Source organism: Anabrus simplex, chromosome 1 (assembly GCF_040414725.1).
Source record: "Anabrus simplex isolate iqAnaSimp1 chromosome 1, ASM4041472v1, whole genome shotgun sequence".
In the NCBI taxonomy this organism is placed as follows: Eukaryota; Metazoa; Arthropoda; class Insecta; order Orthoptera; family Tettigoniidae; genus Anabrus; species Anabrus simplex.
In genome coordinates, this window is record NC_090265.1 from 1,285,335,905 (window position 1) to 1,285,360,345 (window position 24,441).

Sequence of the window (24,441 nt, forward strand, 5' to 3'; positions counted from 1 at the left end):
GTGGTGGTTTTAAGAGGAGGACATCGTACATAAGAGTGATGCTCGAGTATGTTTATAATACTCCGGAATACAATCTTGAAACATATTTTGCACTAACACTTACAATGGCAAAAAGAACTTGAAATAAACGTAGCATAACTCAAACAATCAAGCCATCTATCACTCTTCAAACTAACGCCTGTGGTCATCATGGACCTTATTTCTTGAAACTGACATGGGTGAGCGCACCAGTTTCTAAACATGCTCATAACAGAAACATATAAGTTAGCGTTAAGAAACTCAGGAATAAGATCCCAGTTCCTGTAGCAAATAGAAGTGTTGTTCGAATACATATGCTGTCCATCTAGTGTGCATAGAAACAAACACCACTGACACGTTCCATTCTTTGTAGAATTCTTTTCAGTGATCATTTCGCTTTTCCATAATACTGTAATTTCTCCTTAATAGTGATGCGAAATCCATAATAATTACAGGAAATTCACAATAATTAGCACCTCTACATGGATAGCATTTAAAACATTACGCATTTTAAAAGGAATGTTAAGAAGATAAGAGTTACTGGATTTTTAATTTACAGTATTATTGTAATATAAGTTTTGGTTTAAAAAGAACAAGGCAGTTACAAATTACTGGGGGAAAGTTATTGTCTATGGAACAATTAATTTTACTATCAAAGTAAACACCTGGAATTACATTACTGTTAAGAATGAATTGTAAGCCACACTACATCACATTCAAACTAATGTCACATGCATTGTGTACTGCTATCTTCGAGCAGTTAGCACAAGTATGTCTATGTCTTCCTTTTACTCTCCTTCTCTACTGCGCACACCTACTTTATCTGTCTGTCCAGTGTTCTTCCCAGGACCTTTTCAACGGGTGCAATGCCCTGCTATTTTTACGGACCACCTGGCTAACATAACCTAGACATGTGCTAGTTACATAATGTTGATACATATTTGAGTCATTTGGTGTTCAAAATCAAAATTTGAATACTGCAAAACTGTTTATTTAAATGATAAAAAATCATTATTGTCAGCATAATTGCAACAATTGCATCGGGTTCTAAATGTTTTGCATGGAATCACATGTGACTACTCTATTCCACCTGATGTTACATAAAATCAACTTCATGGTCCGTATTGCACTTTAACAGATACACAACTAAGTATTTTTTTATTTTCCACCTTGTTGATACATTTGTTGCTTATGGCAACTTATTAGTTAAAAATGGTACATGTTTTGTATATTATTAACATCTTTAGCCACATAACACTGTTTAGATGAAAAATTCATATATATTGAAAAAGTATCAATGATTTGAGAGAAAGTGTCCTTAAAAATAGCATACAATATATGAATTTTTCATCTAAACAGTGCTATGTGGCTGAAGATGTTAATAATATACAAAACATGTACCACTTTTAACCAATAAGTTGCCATAAGCAACAAATGTATCGACAAGCTGGAAAATAAAGTTGTGAACCCACCTGATGTCTCAAAAACATATGGCACTCCTCCACAGCTCCATTGTTACACGATTATGAACGAGCAATAAAACGCTAGAAATTCAAAATATTCTGTTTTGTCTTGCTTGTCAAGATGACACTAAAATAGTTCAATTCCAAATCAGCATCAGCGCTACCCTTTACCGGTCTGTACACTCCAAGGATATCAAGTTGCCTATTATCTTTAGAGATGAGCGTTACACCTAGAATTTCATGTTTGTCATCTAAGTTTTTTGTAGCTTACAAATTCTTCTTTCACCAGAATGAATACTCCCTCTCCTATCTCTACGATACACACTCGTAAGTATATATCTATTAAATTACTTAATTCTATTCCTTTCTTTACAATACTTCTACAGTTGAGCACTAATATTTTTATGCCCCCCCCCCCCCCCCACTTGACTTCCTGTTCCCCTATCACCACTCCCTAGGCCACCCTGTTTCTGTGAATATACCTCCCTACAACCCTTCTAAACAAATTTGCTAACTTACATGTACCACTGCGGTTTAAGTGAAGGCCACCTCAGCACAGATCCCTACCTCCAACCCACCTGATAGGATCTAGAAATCTCACTCCCAGTTTCCCACATACCCACTCCATAGTCTCATTTAAATCCCCAATCACCTTCTAGTCAGTATCCCTCCTACACAGTATTCCCCTGTTCACAATCTACGCTTCCTTAAACTTCACCCCTGCTGCATTTACCAGATCCCACACATTCCCAACTATGTTGGTACTCATTTCCTACCCTCTGTTCTACATTTCCCTCTACTACCTTTTCCTTTCCTCCTACTTCCATACTTCTCAGGAACAGTTCCCTGTTGCTCATTTTCCCTTTGTAGTTCTACATGCAGTGACTCGTACAGATTTCTCACAGACACCTGTCCTGAATTCTGATCCTGAATAGAGCCCTTAGCCTGCAATCTCCTTCTCCTTAAAACATTAGACCATCTGTCTTCTACAGTTTCCTCCATTCCTTCCCATCCCTCTTTTACACCTACTGTATCCTGTACATTGTTTTAGGGAATCCTACTTTCATTCCTGTCCTCTGAGAGAACCCTAATTATCTCCCTCCATCTCTCCAACTCCTCCCTCATACTCCTTAATGCCTGGCCACACCCACAGTTTCTACACTTACACTCCTTAGCCATTCTTTACGAAATAATGAGAATAATGAGACCTAATTCAAACCAAATTACAAACCACGTGCATGAAGACTACAGGAACATATGTACAATAAAGAAAAAGATAAAAAAGATGAAAATGAGAGCAAAATAAAACTGTGAAGTAAAGAGCAAACATGTAGCCTAAGTTAATATTTTCATAATCTTTCCAGTTACAGCACATGCTTATCACCACAACATGAGCACAGTCATTTTGCTGGAAAATTGTACTTCACCTGCAACTCTTATTTTTATATCAAATTCTGTATCAAGTTTAATGAAATTTAATTCACAATAAAACTGTAGCCACGGTGAGGTACATAACCTCAAGACTTTTAGACCCAGTTGTTTAGTGAATGTCAAGTCCACAATGCCACATTGGTCTTCAGCTCTTGATTTAATTATGTTCTTAATAGCACCTCCTCTTGTTTCCAGTTTCTTTGGTCCAAATAAATTCAATTTTGATTAATGGTATAGACTTTAAAAAATTTTAGAATTCACATATTCACGCATAAGCAGACCCGGCCAACAGCTGCAACTGCAGATGATGATGATGATGATAATGATATTCACGCATCTTGGGAAAAACTCTCCATAAAGCACCATATTATTAATAAACTCCGCTATTCATTTTTAATATCTCACTCTTAACAGCTATATATCAGTACACACTCATGCCTGAGATAACTATCAGCCATACCCAAAACAAAGTGAGCATATAATCAATCCGAGAAGGGAGCCTCTTTTATTCATTCAAATGAGAATCTACTCCCAGACTGTTCAATATGTTGTGATGGTACATATCACATCCCCACACTGGAATTACTACTACTACTATTATTATACCATTTTATTATTTAAATTATTTTATTGGTGGATTAAGTTAAAAAAAATTGAAGTTGGAAGGTGTTATATATTAGTAATTTGTTTTGTACAGGCAGTTGAGAAACACACAGCTATTTCCAGGCTTGGAAAAACATCCAAGAGAATCTTCTGTGAGCCATGCAGATAGTCCAGCCTGGCATATGCACATCCTGAAGTCGGCCTCGGCAGATGAGGTAGGGATATAGCCACATGTTGCCATAGTGCTCTTGACTGAACAGACAGGCTGACAGAAGTTTGAAGATATTGAGAAGGTGATGGGGAGGAATAGTCTAGATATACTTTGGGAGAACATGACCCAGCAAACATTATGATTACTCTTGAACATGACTGTGAACATTAACCAGTGTACGTTTGATTATGGACAAATGAAGTAGTGTTGTTGTTTGCTTGTTAATACTTATACAACTCTTGTGCTAAGGTACTGATCTTGGTCTTCTAAATCTCATGGCAACTTTCGGTAGCCTATGGCCCGGTTTCAAGGCATGGACTAACAGCATGTGCTTTTGCAAGCAAAAGTGTCTCTGAAACCAAGTGTTGGTATTAGTGAAAAAAGAGATACAATATCAAAGTGATATATCCTGTGTTGATGATGAGGGCCAACAATTTATGTTGATACACAAAAACAATGAAGGGCAAAATAACTCATACTGTACACGTATTGTAATACTGTAATTGGTCACTGGGCTCACCACAAATGGTAGTGCAATCCTCACTGTCATTTCCACTGTTTTTTTTTTTTTGTCCTAGGATTATTGAATGTATATAGGGAGTCTTCCAGCAGTTGTAAATATTTACTGTGTGTGTTGCTATCTTATACAGCCAAAACTGGTTAGGAAGTTTTTGTGGGGACCAAAAAAAATTAACATAATAAAAAGGCAACGTGCTGAAAAATTAAAAACAATTTCGCTATTAAATTTAAGGTTAGGTTTGAACATAAAAATAATTATGATAAAAACAGAAACAAATGTTTACAATATAATTAATGAAATAAATAGAGAAATAATACATTTTAAGAACACCAACATAGTAAAACTTCGAAGAAAAAGTTCTTAGAAATGCGAACTATACACGTCGCTTACAGTTATGTTTAAAGTTGTCAATGGAAATTCCACCATCTGGGCGATTTGCACACGTTTCATGTGTGGTTTAGCATCCACTTACTCAATAAATTTTAATTTTTCATCATCTGTAAGCTTTTGGTAATAACCTGGAAAGCCTAGGTCAAGCAGCAGGGAAACCTTTCTGGACAGTAATAAAGAATCTTAGGAAGGGAAGGAACTCTATTTTGGGTAATTCAGGTGAACTCATAATAGATCCCAGGGAATCACTGGACAGGTGGAGGGAATATTTTGAACATCTTCTCAACGTAAAAGGAAATCTTCCTGGTGGTGTCGCGAACAACCAAGCTCAAGGGGAGGAAGAAAATGATGTTGGTGAAATTACTCTTGACGAAGTGGAAAGGATGGTAAATAAACTCCATTGCCATAAAGCAGCAAGAATAGGAGAAATTAGACCTGAAATGGTGAAGTATAGTGGGAAGGCAGGGATGAAATGGCTTCATAGAGTAGTAAGATTAGCATTGAGTGATGGTAAGGTCCCTTCAGATTGGACAAAAGCAGTAATTGCACCTATCTCTAAGCAAGGGAACAAGAAGGATTGCAACAACTATCGAGGTATCTCATGGATTAGTATACCAGGCAAAGTACTCACTGGCATCTTGGAAGGGAGGGTGCGATCACTGGTTGAGAGGAAGTTGGATGAAAACCAGCGTGGTTTCAGACCACAGAGGGGCTGTCAGGATCCGATTTTCAGTATGCGCCAGGTAATTGAAAAATGTTACGAGAGGAATAGACAGTTGTGTTTATGTTTCGTAGATCTAGAGAAAGCCTATGACAAGGCACCGAGGGGAAAGATGTTCGCCATATTGGGGGACTATGGAATTAAAGGTAGATTATTAAAATCAATCAAAGGCATTTATGTTGACAATTGGGCTGCAGTGAGACGTGATGGCAGAATGAGTTTTTGGTTCATGGTACTTATAGGTGTTAGACAAGGCTGTAATCTTCACCTTTGCTGTTCATAGTTTACTTGGATCATCTGCTGAAAGGTATAAAGTGGCAGGGGGCGATTCAGTTAGGTGGAAATGTAGTAAGCAGTCTGGCCTATGCTGGCGACTTGGTCTTAATGGCCGATTGTGCCGGAAGCCTGCAGTTTAATATCTTGCAACTTGAAAATAGGTGCAATGAGTATGGTATGAAAATTAGCCTTTCGAAGACTAAATTGATGTCAGTAGGTAAGAAATTCAACAGAATTGAATGTTAGATTGGTGATACAAAGCTGGAACAGCTAGATAATTTTAAGTATTTAGGATGTGTGTTTGCCTAGGATGGTAATATAGTAAGTGAGATTGAATCAAGGTGTAGTAAAGATACTGCATTGAGCTCACGGTTGAGATCAACAGTGTTCTGTAAGAAAGAAGTAAGTTCCCGGATGAAAATATCTTTACATTGGTCTGTTTTCAGACCAACTTCACTTTACGGGAACGAACGCTGGGTGGACTCAGGATATCTTATTTATAAGTTAGAAGTAACAGACATGAAAGTGGCAAGAATGATTACTGGTACAAACAGGTGGGAACAATGGCAGGAGGGTATTCAGAATGAGGAGATAAAGGCTAATTTAGGAATGAACTCGATGGATGAAGCTGTACGCATAAACCAGCTTCGGTGGTAGGGTCATGTGGAGGGTAAGAGCGTAGAGGGAGACCTACACGACAATGGTCAGACTCAGTTTCTAACAATTTAAAGATAAGAGCTATAGAACTAAATGAGGCCACAAAACTAGTTGCAAATAGAGGATTATTGCAATGTTTAGTAAATTCACAGAGGCTTGCAGACTGAACGCTGAAAGGCATAATGGTCTATAATGACAATGTATGTTATTTTGTGTTTGCTTTATTTGATTTTTATAAATATGCTGTCCATATGTTTGTGCTATCTCTTATCCCTCTGCAAGCAGATTATTAAATGGAGCTGGAGAGGCAGGAGTGTTCGTAGAATAAAAAAAGGGGGACTAAGGGTTAATCGTTTTCAGGGGGTTAGGTGAGGCCTAATCAGCTGAGTACCAGTTTTGCAGCTGTATGAACATTATCTAAGTGGAATCTTTTATACTTTTTAATTATTATTACTGCTCTTGTTCTTAATAATCTGAAATGAAGGATCCATCCTATTGTGACCTCTGGCACCCATTCACCTGCTTTTTTTTTTTTTTTTTTTTTTTTTTGTCAAATTATAAAATTACACTGGGGAATAAAAATGGTTTTCTCAATGGTGTCTGGAATTTTAAAACTGATTCTAGTTATACCGTATTTACGTGAATAATCCCTGCACCCTAACTTTAGGAAGGCTGATTTTGAAAAAAAAGAAATGCCAACATTGACGCAAATAAAATCCGCACCCCAATTTTGTGCCTCAATTTTTTTTTAAAATGCGTAAATATGGTATTTGTGCTGCTGATTCCAAATCTGCTGTCCATTCTGTTCAAGCAGCTCTGTTTTTTTTAGATATTGTAAATTTTGTGATAAAGTATTAATTTATTTCTCACCAACTTTCGTTTATTGTTTCTACACATTGTACATCTGCATGTGTAAATTACCTGTCTGGAATGTTTGATTTCTTTGTAGATGTACTGTATATAAATGGCTTCATAATGAAGAAAATTCATCAACAACCCTGATGTTTATTGTTACATTTGTGGGGAGTGCGCGTTCTCTCAGTGCAGACAAGTTATCAGACTTTGTGGAAAGAGCCTATTTAGCTTACTTCAAACTGAAACTGGGGGACCAAGATAAGTAATGTGCGCCACATTTCAAGCGCAATATGTGTACAGAGCACCTGTGACAGTGGACATAGGGGCAAAGGAAGAGCATCAGTGTTCTCCCTACAACCTTTTTAATGGGCCCACCGCCCTGCCATTTTTAGAGACCGCCCGGCTAATATAACCTAGATATGTGCTAATTTCATAATATTAATAGGTACATATCTGAGTCGTGTGCTCCAAATTAACATGTAAATACTGTAAAACTGTTAATTTAAATTATAATTTATTATTAGCATAATTGCATGAATTGCACCGGAGATCAAATGTTCAGCTTGACCACTACGTAGTCACGAACGGGGGTCTGGATTACCGTGGATTCGCATGTGAGCCCTCTATTCCGCATGACGTCACAAACCAGTATGGCAGTCCACATGTCCACAGCAACCGAGTGGTAGGCCAAGTCCGCTGTTACATGATTCGGAAGGAGCAATAGAACACTAGAAGTTCAAAATACTCTGTTATGTCTTGTTTGTGATAATAACACTAAACTAGTTCAATTTTGCAGTTAATGTTTACCTGTCTGATATTTTTGTTAACGCCTTGAGGGAAATGAATTGAAATTCTTTTCATGTTCAAGTTTTACGTAGTATTCCCCGCCCACCACTCATTCTTGCCACCCGGCTGACAAAAATTTCTGCAGAGAACAATGAGCATGAAATTTGGTATTCTGACAGTATGGCATGAATAGAGCAACCACACTGATGACTGTTATCTTTGTTTAGTAAATAAATAATAGTAAATAAACGGGGAAAAGCGGAGTCAGTGAAAGTATCCTGATTTAGCCTCTGCGAGACGCCCTAGGGCATATTCAGAAGAGTAACCATGCCCAACTTACTCTAGCCTTCCTGAGCTTTGTGAAGCAACAGATGAATCGAACAATGAGATAGAAGCTTGTGATGGGCAACATGATAGTGATTATCAAAGGATCTTCTTCTTCTTCTTCTTCTTCTTCTTCTTCTTCTTCTTCTTCTTCTTCTTCTTCTTCTTCTTCTTCTTCTTCTTCTTCTTCTTCTTCTTCTTCTTCTTCTTCTTCTTCTTCTTCTTCTTCTTCTTCTTCTTCTTCTTCTTCTTCTTCTTCTTCTTCTTCTTCTTCTTCTTCTTCTTCTTCTTCTTCTTCTTCTTCTTCTTCTTCTTCTTCTTCTTCTTCTTCTTCTTCTTCTTCTTCTTCTTCTTCTTCTTCTTCGAAAGGTTTCAGTCAGACTGAATTCAATGATGTCATTAGTGAACAAGGAATGGATAAAAACTAATTTAAAATTAAGAAACTTTGTCACAAAAATACTTGTTATATTAATGAAGTACTGCTGTCTATGCTGTAGGCTTAATTTCATAACCTAATATAACATGAGAAGGAGAGCTGTTGTGCAAAAACTAATACCATTTTCAGAATGTACGACCCATTCATTAATTCATATTCTATGGTATTTATATTACAATTGTCACCCAACAGTAGGGCAGATATTTTATTAATATCACAATGTGAGTGTATACCACTTCCATAACAGGAGTAAATACCTGGCTAAAAAGTAGATTACAATCTCAAGAACTGTGATGTTTGGGACATCACTGCATGTATTACATTATTGAACTATATAATTAATTGATAAGATGTATATATTTAATCACTGGTAGGTCATTTTTATATTATACATATATATAGGGTTTTAATTATCCATTTCACATCATCATTTCATTTCTTTGTATCACGGCTATAACTTATTCTGAACGAACAACTTATTGTGTAAAGTATTTCAACATCAGTCGTATTAATAGCTTCCAGTAAATTTTCCAATAGCCGTTGTGAGGTGACCAGAGTCAGCAGGCTAATTTCAGCCCATTACCAGGAAATGTACATCATCAAGCTTACGAGAGACCTTACCTTCTCCACCTTCTGAAGAGACAGTTGAAACCGTATGAACGCCTACTTTTCAAAGTTCGCTACCTGACGCTTCATTTCCACGGGAAAGTTCAGCCTATGTTAATGGACATAATGAAGCAAGATGATGGATTCACAGCAATACATAGGAGGAGGGATGAGACCTTGAATCTTACTGGACCATGTGATTTGGTTGATGGAGGGAGATTTTGACGGCTATATACTCGGCGACAAGAGCTGGAGAGGACTCTTGTATTCACACTCAAACTGAGATTCACATTCACACCTGTACTTGTACTCTTGGAAGACACTCTTACGACGATTCTACGTCTGCACATCAGAGAAGATCTTAACTTAGTTCACTTTGCATCTGAGCAGTACACTACTCAAAATTTACTCTCATTGGGACCTGTTATCTCAATGACGAGAGGTAAAGTCAATGGGAGACCGGTTTTGACTAGTATAGGGCAGGAGAGCTTTTGTTATGAATTTAGTTATGCTACTGTTCCGTAATACGGAAAAATACAAGTGTATTCTCTCCATGAACATAACCCATGGTGGTTTTGCTATTAAAATTAGGACTCGTTATGACTTTATGTAAGGAGTACAGTAGGAAGTGTTAAAGGCAGGAAAGTCATAGTACAGCTAGTGTACCATGCACAAAAGCAGAAGTAGGACTGGAATCAACAAGAGATGATGCTGCCTGTACGAGAGATCCATCAATCATCAGCTTCTACATAACAGAGTCTACAAATGGTGAACTAATGGCATAAATGACTGCAAGTCTTCGGGCAACAGTTTATTTCATTCAATTTTTCATTTTTTTCCATAAGTTCAGATTTCGTTAATACGCCGTTACGTCACTTTTTCATCTTAATAAATAGCTGTTTCAATTTGTATTTTCTGCAAGTATTATTAATGATCCTTAACTTCCAAGTTAGTGTACTTAATGGTTTGTGTTCCGTCACCCCACCCCTGGGAGTTTTTTGAGTCTCATTACGTATTATTATTATTAATAATTATCAACTATCGTTTTCAAGTCATACGCTTGAAGGCTGGCGCCCATGGGATATTGTTTACGGAGAAACAAGGATATATTACTTATTTATATTAACATTAAGGTGACCCGCCACATCATAATTTTGTCACACATCTGTGGGCAGAGTGGGTACGTCACAGAACTTTATTCCTACATGCCAAGTAAGTGCTCATAAAAGCTGAGTATACACAAAATACTCTTGTTTATTCTTATCGCCCACTGTGCTGCCCTGGTTGATTTACTCAATAGGTTCAGGACTTCCAAGAGTAGGTGAGTAATTTAGTGCAACTAATTTAGCTGAAGTAAGTTTCTTCAGCATAAGAACCTCAAGATTGAACATACGGATGAAGATGATGATGGTTTTAAGAAGCTTAACTTTGAAGTTATTGGCCTACGAGATGAATAGTTCTAATTACCCTTCAGAATTACTAGCCACACGCTATCAAGGAAGTAATTAAAATTATTTTTGAGCTCCAACCTGAACAAAGCACAAGTATGAATAGTATGAATTCTTTTTGAAGTTAGAAATTATATAATGGCATTGCAATGGATTTCCTGATTTCTAAACAAGCAAACATTTATTTTGTCAGTAACCTAACCAAAGAGACATTCTTTAGTGTAAGCTTTTGGACAGGTGTAGCCTGATATAAACTACCAAAGCAATAGGAAATTTTCATTGTTTCATGACAACAAAGTTTCAATAGATCACACACATATCGAAGAGAGAGAGTTATTTATAAACTTATTCCAAATTTTTTCAAAGGTTCCCGATAACCATCATAAAGCACTGAAAAACTGTATGCAATTCATCATGTAAATTTAAACAAGCACAAAGCACAGAAAAAATAAACAGGCAACTTAGTTAATCAGTACACAGTAGAAAACACTGGGCATGCTTTAATAGGATAAAAAAAAAAAAAAAAAAAAAGGAAAGCAGAGTCGTGTCCCAAAGGCCAGAAGGAAACCAGCTGAAGAGCTCTGCTCACCTGGCAACAGCATACTCGCGCAATCCACAGTGGAGGTTCATAGCATTAAAAGTGCCTATACAGCCTCGCAACCGCCTATCCTTCCCAATCTTCCATGTCACGAACAGGGGGCTGAAATATAAATAATTTGTATAATTAATATATGTGCAGTAATATGATGCATATCTAACACATCTGAACAATAAAATACAATACAACAGCATCGAGCCAAGTAGTTACTCAAAAGGAGTGAAAGATATATACAGTATATTTTACAATTTTGCTTTACGTTGCACTGACACAGATGGGTCTTGTAGCAACGATAGGATAGTTAAGATCTAAGAGTGGGAAGGAAGGAGCCAAGGTCTTAATTAGTTGTCGTAACCAATCTTTGTTCTGTGTTGACATTGTATTTTAATCAATTAGGCTACATCTTTCTTTTTGCATTAATTGCGTTCTTCAAGCACTTCTATACCAATGAACAATTCTCTGATCTAACAGATTCAATATAGTATGACTACATACTCCTCCTCGTCAGGACAGGATATGAATGAAAACTTTTTAGGAATGAAACTTTTATGAATGAGTGCTTCTCATGATTTTTGTATGTGGCTGATTGCTTATTTTTAATGGAACTTTTTACAATGAAGACAACAAAAGTTTGAATATGACTAAAAAAAACCAAACCCCATGGCCTACCAAGCGACCACTGCTCAGTCCGAAGGCCTACAGATTATGAGGTGTCATGTGGTCAGCACGACAGATCCTCTCAGCCATCTCGGCTTTCTAGACCGGGGCCGCTATCTCACCGTCAGACAGCTCCTCAATTCTAATCATGTAGGCTGAGTGGACCTCGAACCAGCCCTCAGATGCAGGTAAAAATCCCTGATCTGGCCGGGAATCAAACCCAGGGCCTCCCGGTATGAGGCAGGCATGCTACCCCTACACTGCGGGACCAGCTTTAATATGACTACCTTTCATAAAAGTTCTTTTCAGTGTTATGTTGTAATATCAGTGATATTTGTATATTGGTTTTAACATCGTAATTTATTTCTGTGGCTGAAGAAGGCCAAATAAAGGCCAGAACATGTACCGATTCTTGTACTAGTTTTTTTTGTTTTTTTTTGTTAGTTGCTTTACGTCGCACTGGCACAGATATGTCTTATGGCAACGATGGGACAGGAAAGGGCTAGGAGTGGGAAGGAAGCAATATCAGTGATATTTGTATATTGGTTTTATCATCGTAATTTATTTCTATGGCTGAAGAAGGCCAAATAAAGGCCAGAACATGTACCAATTCTTGTACTAGTTCTTTTTTTTGTTTTTTGTTTTTGTTAGTTGCTTTACGTCACACTGGCACAGATAGGTCTTATGGCGACTATGGGACAGGAAAGGTCTGGGAGTGGGAAGGAAGCGGTCGTGGCCTTAATTAAGGTACAGCCGCAGCATTTGCCTGGTGTGAAAACGGGAAACCACGGAAAACCATTTTCAGGGCTGCCGACAGTGGGGTTCGAACCTACTATCTCCCGAATCCTGTGTACTAGTTCTTAAAGTGCTTTAAGACCTAATGTGTATTGACTAAGGTGGAACCTTCTCATTGTATTCTTTTATAGGAAATTAATGTAATGAACAGTTAGGCGAGGGACACCACAGTAAAAAATGAGTGCAACTGGACTAGACAAAAGAATGACTGAATTGGTGACTACATTTCTCAAAAACAGAACTCTGAGAATTCCAGCAGGAGAAGTACAGTGTCACTCCTCTGTACAACACTTTTAAAGAGCTTGTATTTCCAACTGAGCAAACCAAATGATTATTCATTTCTATGGCTGAAGAAAGCCTAATAAAGGCCGGTACAGTTTCTTGTACTAGTTTTTTTTTTGTTAGTTGCTTGACGTCGCAGCAGCACAGATAGGTCTTCGGGTCACCCTCTGTTCAGATTGTTGTCTAACCTATATTTTTATGTGGGAATCACTTGCACGATTACAGCGAATGAAGCCTACAATGTTGCTACCTTCAGATGGCAGATTGTTATTTAATACGAGGAGTACCACCCTTCTGACATCTCGTGTAACCTATTCTTTTCTACATTGCTCTCAGGTAAGCGGTTATAAGTTTTCAGATTTTTATTTATTGGGGTAGTTATTGATATGTTCATTAACTTCCGCAGGTAATATTTACAAGCAAGTTCAAGACTTTTTTTTTTTTTTTTTTTTTTTTAGGCATGGTGCCTTCATATTCTGACACTGATGGTACAGAAAAGAAAGAGGTTTAGGACGGCACTGGACCCCAGACGAATTGCTCATGATCTGAAACAAAGTGATGGCAGGGGCGGTGATTTCTCTCCAGCATCTGATGATGACAATACGTATAGCCTCGTCTTTTGTGATATTATTTTGTTACTGGTACTAAGCATAATATGAAAATAATTAACACACGGCTATAATATTCCCATAAAAACAGATCAGTGAACGAGAAACTAACATTTACTTCCGGGGTCATTTCTGGGTCACGCACTTCTTGAATCAGAAAACTGTCACAGAGGTAATTACAACGGAATGTCTCCTCAACAATAATGCACACAAGTGCTCCAGCATTGTTTTGGATTTCATAGCAGGGACTAACCAAAGTCATATTCTTCACGTCTCCAGTGACCCGAACCGATAGTAACTAAAGGCAGCATCGGGTCCTCGGTAGGCCGGTATGACGTAAAATAAGTCATCAAAATTCACTGCTGGAAATTTCACCAACTCTGAGAATGTGACTAAAAAAAGGAGACAGCTTGAAGCATGAAGTAAGACTGTATCTTCCCTGTTAAGTTCTAGTTCTCAACTTTGAAATCTAAATGTTTCAATGATCAGTCCTACACAGATAAAAAGAACCTATCAAATCAGTACTAAACAGAAACCTGTGTGAACTATAATACAATGCAATCACTCTCGTCCATCATGCTATTTAGATGAGAATAAATGAAATGTAAGATAAAAAATATTAGCTATTCTCTACTGACACACTGGTATACAACAGTTGCTGACATGACAAAATTTAACTGTTCCTATCTAACAAATTAAAAGGAAGGAGTTTTCTCAATGTTCTTAGGTACCTGTAACTTTTGAGATCAAATGAAATTTGTTATAACGGAAACCATTTCTTTTCGGTTTTCGACTTAATTGATCTATAACTGTGAGGTTCTTCAATCTGTTGAAATTAATTCAGGACGAATAACATTGCCTGAAAAAGAAGGCATCTGTTATTAAACTGTAATTATATGTTTTCTTTTTTTCCAAAATTTTCTCATTTTATTTCTCCTGAATTGGTTTTGACAGAATGAACCTCACAGTTATAGATTAAACCAAATGACAACTTAATTATGGTAGCAAGATAAGCACCAAAATTCTTACTTCTACTGACTGATAGAAACAAAATTTGCATTTTATGCATTAAAAAAAGAAAATAAAAGAAACAAACAAGACAAAACAAGGCAAGACAGTTCCATTGGGAACCCTCTCAAGTAGAACTGATTGGAAATAAAACAGCTGACCTGCTGGTAAAGAAAGATGGTAGTGATCATTGTTTTAAGAGGAAATATAACTGGGCAACTATTGTCTCTTTAACACTAATCAGAAGAAGAAAGGAAGTGGCTTGATCTTTTGAAGAATGAAGGCAACAGCAAAAGAAAGGGAAGCAGTACAAACTGCATGAAAATACTCTCTAGACCTCACAAACCTAATACTGGTAGGGTCAAAAGAAAACAAGAGTTGACCAAGTGAGGTCAGATGGGAAAGATGAATGCAAGGAGCCTGGCACAAGTAAGAGGAACCAATGCCAAACTCAGATAAGGGAACCATGGTCACTAAACCATGCTACCAAGTTCAGAGCCTGACGACAGGCAGAGGATACTGTGGTTGTTTTCTACCACCCTCAACCCACAGGGGGATGGCAAAGAAAGGTGCCATGTATCAGACCATGCAACACCTCCAAACTCCGTCATGTCAAAAGACTGCAAGCTAAAATCTGAAAAAAAATTCAACCAAGACACCAATGCTCTTCCTCAAACAATGGCAAAATATACAATCCACTTGGGAAATCAAGAAATGTAGCCTAAATCAAGGAAAACTACCATAGCAACTTTTCAACTTAATACTGATCATGATTATCTTCAGTAATGATAGTCTCGCAACACATCTTCATTGAATAAACATTTTCAATTGCAGTTACTGCACACCACACAAACAGTGAAATTGTATAATCTCCTGATATATGTCCACTCTCTTTATCCCCCTCTTTGTCTGATCCTTCATTTTCATTTGGCTCCTGTCTGAAAAACAGGCTCACAGAATGAAGTTAACCCTCTGTGCACCTTGCCTTTGAATGTGGCCAGCTGTGTTCTCAAAAGAAAATGGCAGGAACCAGAAGATGAGTTGAATTAGACTGCACTATTGGGAAAAATCTGTCAAAGCTGCACTGGGATACCAGAAGATGCAATAAATAAAAAATCAGTATTATTAACTGCTTCGAACTGGTGCATAATGTGTGTATGCACATACACCATAATGAAATGACTAAAACCTACAATTTATTAAAAAATAAATTTATAAATAGGCTTTTTTTATCTTTTCCAGATAATAAAATATTGATTATAAATTCAAAGTAATAAAATACAAACTGTCATTAAAACTAACCAACTACAATTTACTACCTATTGATTCTCTATTCAATGATACGAACAGTAAGCATTATTGTGTATTTTAGTTCAAGAAATTGCTGAGATTGGTGGTGCCACCCTGCTTTCATTTGGATTCTGGTAATGGACTGGCCAGTTACCCTTCCAGACATCACACAATTTTGTAGGTTAAAATTTTACCCAATAGTCACTGTGGTCTTCAGTTCTCATAATAGTGGAAGGTCAGCAGGTACGCCAATTTGGTGCAAACATTCTCCAACAAATATAGTACAGTGTATAATGTTCAACCCTTGTCCTGTTTCTCTACAAGGTCAGATATAAAGCGAGATGAATCTTTGCAGCAAGTTTTGACGACCAGGTACCCTTCCTGATGTCAACCTCATCAGGGGAGTTAATGGGATTAAATTTATGATGCAATATATGAAAGAAGGGAGAGGATGCCGGCATATAGCCTACTCTAGTTCAATTACAGCAGAGGGTCTACTCAAGGCTTAACATCCCCATCCGATGGACAAATCACAATCAACAGAATCATATGCCCTCATTCCATATAAACAATGCAGAGAAGTTTGGAACAGAATCCAGGCTTTTGGTATACAATCTAGTGATCGAAATTGTATACCACTACCTCTCTACCCTATCAACCAACATTCTGACGGTGGAAGTTTCTTTTTTCCACGTATGGGCCTTGATTCGGCTAATCACGGTGTCAGACCACAGTCACTTGACACCGTAACGATAATAGCCACCAGGCGGGCTAACAAATAAAAGAAAGTATAATTCATTTCAAATATCTTCAGCTGGGATGTATAACAGCTCACCAATAATAAACCTAGCAGACTGTACCATCAGCACCAACAATGAAAGGCAATCACTTCATATCAATACACTTCTACAAAAAGCATACATTTGTTTGTAAACGTGAATAGCCTATATTTTAAATGGTGATAATCAGAACATACATAAACCCTACTCAAATTATAATTGTTTATGTATTTGACAAGAAATACTTATCTATGCAGGGGATTGTCAGTCACACGGTTGCCAGCGCTGAGAGGTTGTCTCCCGCCAAGCACTTTGCCGTGATGTGCTTCTCGGCACCAAAGTTCCCCTCCTTTGCAGTCTGCTGAGAGCTTTATCAGCATAAGGTTCAGTTTAGTCAGGTGTTCATGTATTTAGTGTTCAGTGTGTTGCTTCAGTGCCACCTGAACATGTGTATAAACATAATTCCTTCATAAAGTACAAGAAATCTTGTGCGAAAACACACTATGACTCGGTGCCGGGCAAGCGCTGCCCACATTATGGCAAAATGCTTGGCGGGAGTCAGACTCGCAGCTCAGGGAGCCGGGCGAGTGCTCTACTTCTCTTAAAATTAGTTGTACGCTCTAAGGATGGTTTAGGTTATTGAAAAAGCTCTCTACATGATACAGTACCAATTTCCTTTCATCAGGTTTCTCATATACTTCGCCCTGGATGGTCCAGTTTTAGTCTATGATAAGAACAAGTGCAAAACAGCTTTCATTATCATAATATGCAAAATTAATTTGTTTACATTGGAAATAACTGTTTAAACATACAGGAGAGATCAAAGGTGCAGAATAACAAGAGCATACAGGTCCATTACGGGAATACAGAACCTGGATAAATAAATTTCCTAGTGTTCAGCAATAAAATAACCTCAATAATAGAGTTTGGTTTATATGCCCAATAAAATACTTTGTATTACTTAAATGTAGGGCCTAAACAAAGAAAATGATGGAGAGCAGAAAAAGAAGTCTCATTAAATTGCCAACAACTATGATCATACAAAATTTTAATTAGTGTATAATTATGTCAATTCACACCTGAATTAGATTATTATAATACCATTAGAACTCCATCCTTATGGGGTATAATAATACTGTAGTATAGCCTAATAATACTGTAGTTAGACTTGCTCAACAGATCAACGCTAATGGGAAAATTAGACGGTATGATTGGAGCAGACAATGAACTTAAGATTGTAATAAATAATCTTCTAGCATACAATAGTGTGAGAATAGATGATGGGGTATCATTCTCTTCTCCCATCACTCAAACAAACTGTGTGTTACACGGAGACCCCATTAGCCCTATGCTTTTTAACGTAGCTACAAGAGACAAGGCAAGAATAACAGATAATCTATCGACAGTGCTGTATGCCTATGCAGATGACATGATAAGACATGATAATAGGATCCAGAAACAGAGAAGACCTTCAGATCGCGGTAGATAGATTACAGGAATGGGCCGAAACAAATGACTTCCAGGTTAACAAGAACAAGACGGTCTGTATGGTTTTCAGAAAAGGAGGAAGAATAGCAGTGACAGACAGAATTTCATTTGCAGGTGTAGATTTGACTACAGTAAATAAGTTTTGCTATCTCGGCATCACTCTACAAACGTCAGGATCTTCGTTCAAAATACACGTGAGGGAAAGAGCAGCAGCACCAATAAGAGGAATTTACGATATACAAGCAGCACCAATAAGAAGAATTTACGATATACAAGACCCAACCAAAATATCAATAGGCTTGGCAATGTTTTTCATGCAAAGATACTAACCATTCTGACATACGGCATAGATATAATCTGGGACAAATTATCAACATCAGACCTAACTACCCTCGAAAAAGTGAAAGCTACCTTTCTGAAGAATATTAGGTATTTCTAAGACATCTCCATCTAGACTAGCTTATGAGTTAGCTCAGAGTCTTTCCTTATCGAGGATCTTAGATATCTTTCTGTACCATCGACACCTCAAGCCATTGCTCACATAAATCTGAGGTTAAGCAAAAGAGAAGAAATCTGGCCGGAGTTTTACGTGACGGATGCTATGACAAGTAGACTGGATGGGCCCAAATAAGAACATGCGCAGTGCTATCAACAGGCTGGCTGTACACGGATTTAATCATAAGCTATGTGTAAAAGAGATATATCACGAACCAAGCGACGAATGTGTGTGCAAATTATGTGGGAAAATATGTGAACGATACCACTTCAATAAGTGTAGCAAAAGAGATAAGACCTTACTTGAATATAGTAAAGAGCAGAACAATTTGAATATGGCCATTGGCTGCAATAAAACTTTATTATAATATACTGTAGTTAACTGGGATCTCTACAGAGATAAAATGAGGATCCTTTATTTATTGTCTCAGAAGCTTATACCACCCTATATTGAATATGTAGGAATATAATTTCTATTGAAGTAAATGCGAAACTCATTAGCACAAATCACTACAAAGTAATTATTTTAAAGGTATTTTATTTAGCTCCATGAATTTATGAAATTTTCACTTAAAGTCTTTTGAATTAAAAAGGAGAAAATTATTTATTTTTCAGCCAACGTTATACGGCACGACCGATAGCCCCAAAGAATAGTAACGTAAAATAAGATACAAGACCAAGAACAGAAAATCAGGGAATCTATTTTGTTTTAGCCTTGAAAAGCCTCAATGACCCACTTTCCAAAAGGAAAAAATGCCATATTTTAGTCATCAGGACAATGATGTGCCAAACAGGAATAATAACTTACAACAGGTCTATAAAATTTTCAATATTTTTTTTCTTACGGCATCTACCTTCTCTCTGAAGCTCAATTGCGATGAAATCAATGCATTCATACCACGCACTCGCAATGAAATACGAGATTGAAAACAACTACTCACTATGGATCGTTGCAGAAGTTTGGAGTTTTTGGCGGTTCCAAGCTATGCAGGTGACAGTATAACACATCAAAACAGAAGAAGCACATTTCTGGATGTGCGACCATTCCATTTCGCACTCCATTTGGTATAAGTGAGGTCCCATTGCACGTTATACTTGTGGAATTGTTCAGCTTCTGCTTCTTCGTTCCACAACATCCAGCGGCCATCTTTATCCACAGGAATAACAATGGAAGGTACGAAGGGACATTTACTCCCACTCCTCAATAGATGGCACTAGTGGAATAGTGAAAGTTCAGCTGTTTCGTGTTATGGCTCATGGCTTGCCCCCGCCACACAGCTGATCGGTATCCAAGGAACAGTAATGCATACCAGGTGACATTTAATTAAAGCACGGCCGTGACTAAAGAAATGTAGTTTGCATCATTGATTCCACACAGTGATGAGGTTCATCGATGCACTTAACAATATGTGCTGTTACAAAGGCATCTTTAGTTAAGACCGTCAAATTAGGCAACACAGTTTTAGAAGCTGTAGTTGAGCACATGGATTTCCTTTAATATCACTCTTAATTCAAACGACTAAAAACTTACGAGATGTGTGAAATTAACGGGGCTCGGTTGTTTCTGATATTGCTTTCTGTTTTCTCAAGCTCTGCTCTTTCATTTTATCTGAGATATTTCCTCTTATGCCATAGCTAAATAACGTAAACTCTACTTCATGCATTACTTCCGTAAGTAACAGGGACACAAAGACACCAGTTTTTGTTTCAAGTTTAGCTGAACCAAATCCTTTAAGATAATAGAAGACCTTGACAAACGGATACATTTCAGGGCGAACCAAGTAGTTTTGTCAATGAGCGCTTGGATCGCATTAATGTTCTATTCTTTCTGTTCACGTGTCCTGACCCTATATTATATTGAAGATTCATTCATTTTATATTATAATACAAAACAGTTTTATTAGCTTTACGTTCTGTATAAATCAGATATAAATCTATAAAACAAACTTAAAATACACTACAGATGATGGAGTTTTATTTTGCATGTTTTATCGTGATAGAAAAAAAGGAAATAAATGAAAAAGTACCGTACTCGCCCAATTGTTTTATTGTGTTTCAACAAATACAGTAGAGACTGTATTTGGTTTCAACCAGCCTTTGGGCTGAATGCCCAACATACTATAATGTCAACACTACTGCTCAGAGGCTTGCTGTTGTATTCCTTCAATAAATCACAATAATTAGTAGCTTTCTTTGCTTGGTAGCAGGGGCGTATATAAGGGGGGGGGGGGCAGGGGGCCTGCCCCCCCCCCCCCCGAAAAAATGTATAAGCCTTGAAGAACCGGACCAAAATGATGGGAATTTTCGATCGTTGTTGAGATTCCGAGCCAACAGTTAGCAGTTTATGTGCCATACCTGGACGATTTTTGTAACTCACTAAAAGAATGATTTGAATCTCACAAGGAAATAGTTGCATCCTTACAAAACATCCTTCCACAATTGTGTATCGTAACAGATTTTGGTTCATTGGAGGCTGCTTTTAGTTTCTACGAAGGAAATCTGTCACATAAAGAGATTGTGCAAAGTGAGTTTATGTGGTGGAAAGAAAAGTGGAGTCAGGAAAATCCTTCAAATCTTCCCAAAATGGCTGTAAGTTCTCTAGAAAAATGCGACAAGACTTTCTTCCCCAACATTTATACCCTTCTCAAATTACTCCCCGTTCTTCCTGTTTCTATCGCAACCGTAGAAAGAACTTTCTCTAGCCTAAGGAGACTGAAGACTTACTTAAGGAACAGCACATCTGAAAGTAGGCTTAACGGGCTTGCTTTACTCTCTATCCACAGAGACATTATAGTTAGTGATGAAGAAGTTCTTGATAAGTTTGCAAGTGTAACAAGAAACCTGGACTTCGTTTTGTAACCATTAGTGTACTGTATGTATGTATGTATGTATGTATGTATGTATGTATCAGCCCAAATCAATGTTTCCGTTTTCCTTTCTAAAGTGTTTGAAATCGTCTGACCTCTTAAAATTACTTAATCTAACCTTACATCAATCTTGCCCCCCCCCCCCCCAAATATATTCTATATTCGCCACTGCTTGGTAGGTAGTTGTCAAGAACAGGTCTGAGAAATGTTGTAAGGATAGGGTCACCAGAATAAGATATTAATCAAAGCAGGACTGGAGTTTCAAAAAGCAGGACAATATACTGTACATTTTCAGAATACATGCTATATTAATGAAAACAGCACATGTGATCTGAAGGTTTGACAATATTTTTATTACAGTGTTTTCAAATTAGACTAGTTATAGATTCAATGTAATGTCTGTCAATCAGTCAATCACCGCTGATCTGCATTTAGGGCAGTCGCCCAGGTGGCAGATTTATCAGTTGTTTGTCTAGTTTTCTTAAAGAATTTCTTCCCATGTGGATGGGGGTGGTAGAATAACACCCGCGGTATCACCTGCCTGTCGTAAGAGGTTACGAAAAGGTGCCCCAGGGGCTCTCAAGTTGGGAGCATGGGTTGACGACCAAGGGGCCCTTAGCCGAGTCCTGGCATTGCTTCCACTTACTTGTACCAGGCTCCTCGCATCCATCTATTATGTCCGACCGCCCTTAGTCAACTCTTTTTTTTTTTTTTTTTTCGCCTGTCCTAACAGACAACTAGAATGGGTAACCCACGGGATCCCTAGCTGAGACTGTCATTGTTTCCACATAATTATACCAGCCTCCTCACTATTACGTTCCCTTTCCTACCTCGCATGGTCAACTCTTGTTTTCTCCAAACCCGACGGTATTAAGCCGCGTATACACTTGAGCATTCGCCCCGAATGAGCATGCGTTTGCCCAGTTTTGCTCAGATGAGTACAGAGCGAACCGAATGGATCCGCTTGCCTCAGCCCGATCCGAATGTTGTCGGTACCTCAAAGTGAGCACGTGCTGTGTTCGTGCTCAGTGTGGACGGTTGATGACGAGTGGGGTAGCCCGAAGAGTATGAGCCAACTGCTTCCGCCTATGCATACGCGATCTCGCTCGTGCAAGTGAAGTGAAGGAAGAGTGTGAAAGTAATTTCAAGTTGAAATGGAATTGTCCCAGGATAATTCTCTTATCCTCCTGGGGTACTACCACAAGTATCCCGTTCTGTGGAACTCCAAGGACGAGTTCTATTACAATACCTTAAGATCGTCCCTCTTTATACAGTTTTCTTTGCCACCACCGCTTTCTCCTTTTTGTTTTCAAGGCATCCAATAAATACATATAACAATAACTGGCGACGATCAATTTTCGATTCACCATTGTAGCCTCAGGTCAGGCAAAATACTATACTACACCTAAACACAGACGGTGTTCTCGGATCGCACGAGGTCCGAATACAGTGGAAACTTGCTCAACAGATTGGCATGCGAGTCGTGCTTGTGCGCTCCCGCATCGGCAACGCATGCCCATTCGGGGCGAATGCTCAAGTGTATACGCGGCTTTAGGTTTGCGAGACCTGGGTGTCTTTCAATTTCACTCCTTTCCTGGCCTTCACTTTATTCTACCGATACCTCCATTCTTCAAAAGGTTATCCCTTTCATTACTCTCCTCTAGATGGGGTCGGTAGAATACATCCACGGCATCCCTCAATCTTTGAATCTCAATACCTCAGTCTTCGAAAGGTCGGATCTCTTTTCATTTCTGATTCAAGTTAACAGGGAACGGTCACCTAGCTGTACTTCCCCTTAAAACAATAAACACCGAGCTCGATAGCTGCAGTCACTTAAGTGCGGCCAGTATCCAGTATTCGGGAGATAGTAGGTTCGAACCCCACTGTCGGCAGCCCTGAAGATGGTTTTCCGTGGTTTCCCATTTTCACACCAGGCAAATGCTGGGGCTGTACCTTAAGTAAGGCCACGGCCGCTTCCTTCCCACTCCTAGCACTTTCCTGTCCCATCGTCGCCATAAGACCTATCTGTGTCGGTGCGACGTAAAGCAACTAGCAAAAAAAAAACAACAACAACAAAAAACAATAAATACCACCACAACTCATTAAAGGTTATAGGGAAGTACCCTTTCCTTTCTTCTTGATCTAATGGAAATATTGCAATTTCTGGTCTGAAGGAGGATTAGCTTATGAAAATACACAGCCTTCTCCCAGTCATTCGACTGGAATGAATGAAGCCCCCAGCTAGCGGCGAGGATGGGAATTGTGCCGACTGTCGAAGCCTGTCGCACTCCTCGAGGCAATGATTAATGACTGAGAGATGAAATGATGTTGCTGGAATGAATGATGATAGGGAAAACCGGAGTACCCGGAGAAAATCCTGTCCCACCTCCGCTTTGTCCATCACAAATCTCACATGGAGTGACCGGAATATGAACCACGGAACCCAGCGGCGGGAGGCCGGAGCGCTGCCGCCACGGGAGCCACGGAGGCTCTCGAGGATTAACTTATACTTGGCGTAAAATCTTAACTACTAAACTCACATACTCTCTTTTTTTTTTTTTTTGCTAGTTACTTTACGTCGCACCGGCGCAGATAGGTCTTATGGCGACGAGGGGACAGTGAAGGACTAGGAGTGGGAAGGAAGCGGCCGTGGCCTTGATTAAGGTACAGCCCCCAGCATTTGCCTGGTGTGAAAATGGGAAACCACGGATAACCATCTTCAGGGCTGCCGACAGTGGGGTTCGAACCTACTATCTCCCGAATACTGGATACTGGCCGCACTTAAACGACTGCAGCTATCGAGCTCGGTAAACCCACATACTCAACGTG

General features: G+C 38.5%; 1 protein-coding gene across 1 annotated transcript in view; it reads right to left on the bottom strand.

The window, feature by feature from the left end:
- LOC136858271 (nuclear protein AMMECR1) overlaps positions 1-19,892 on the bottom strand; it is a 135,056-nt gene extending 115,164 nt beyond the window's left edge. Inside the window, exons 1-2 of the mRNA XM_067137679.2 lie at positions 19,687-19,892; positions 11,335-11,445 (exon numbers count right to left, since the gene is read on the bottom strand). Coding sequence (XP_066993780.2) covers positions 11,335-11,445; positions 19,687-19,892 — 317 coding nt within the window. The remainder of the gene's footprint in view (positions 1-11,334; positions 11,446-19,686) is intronic.
- Positions 19,893-24,441: the final 4,549 nt, after the last annotated feature.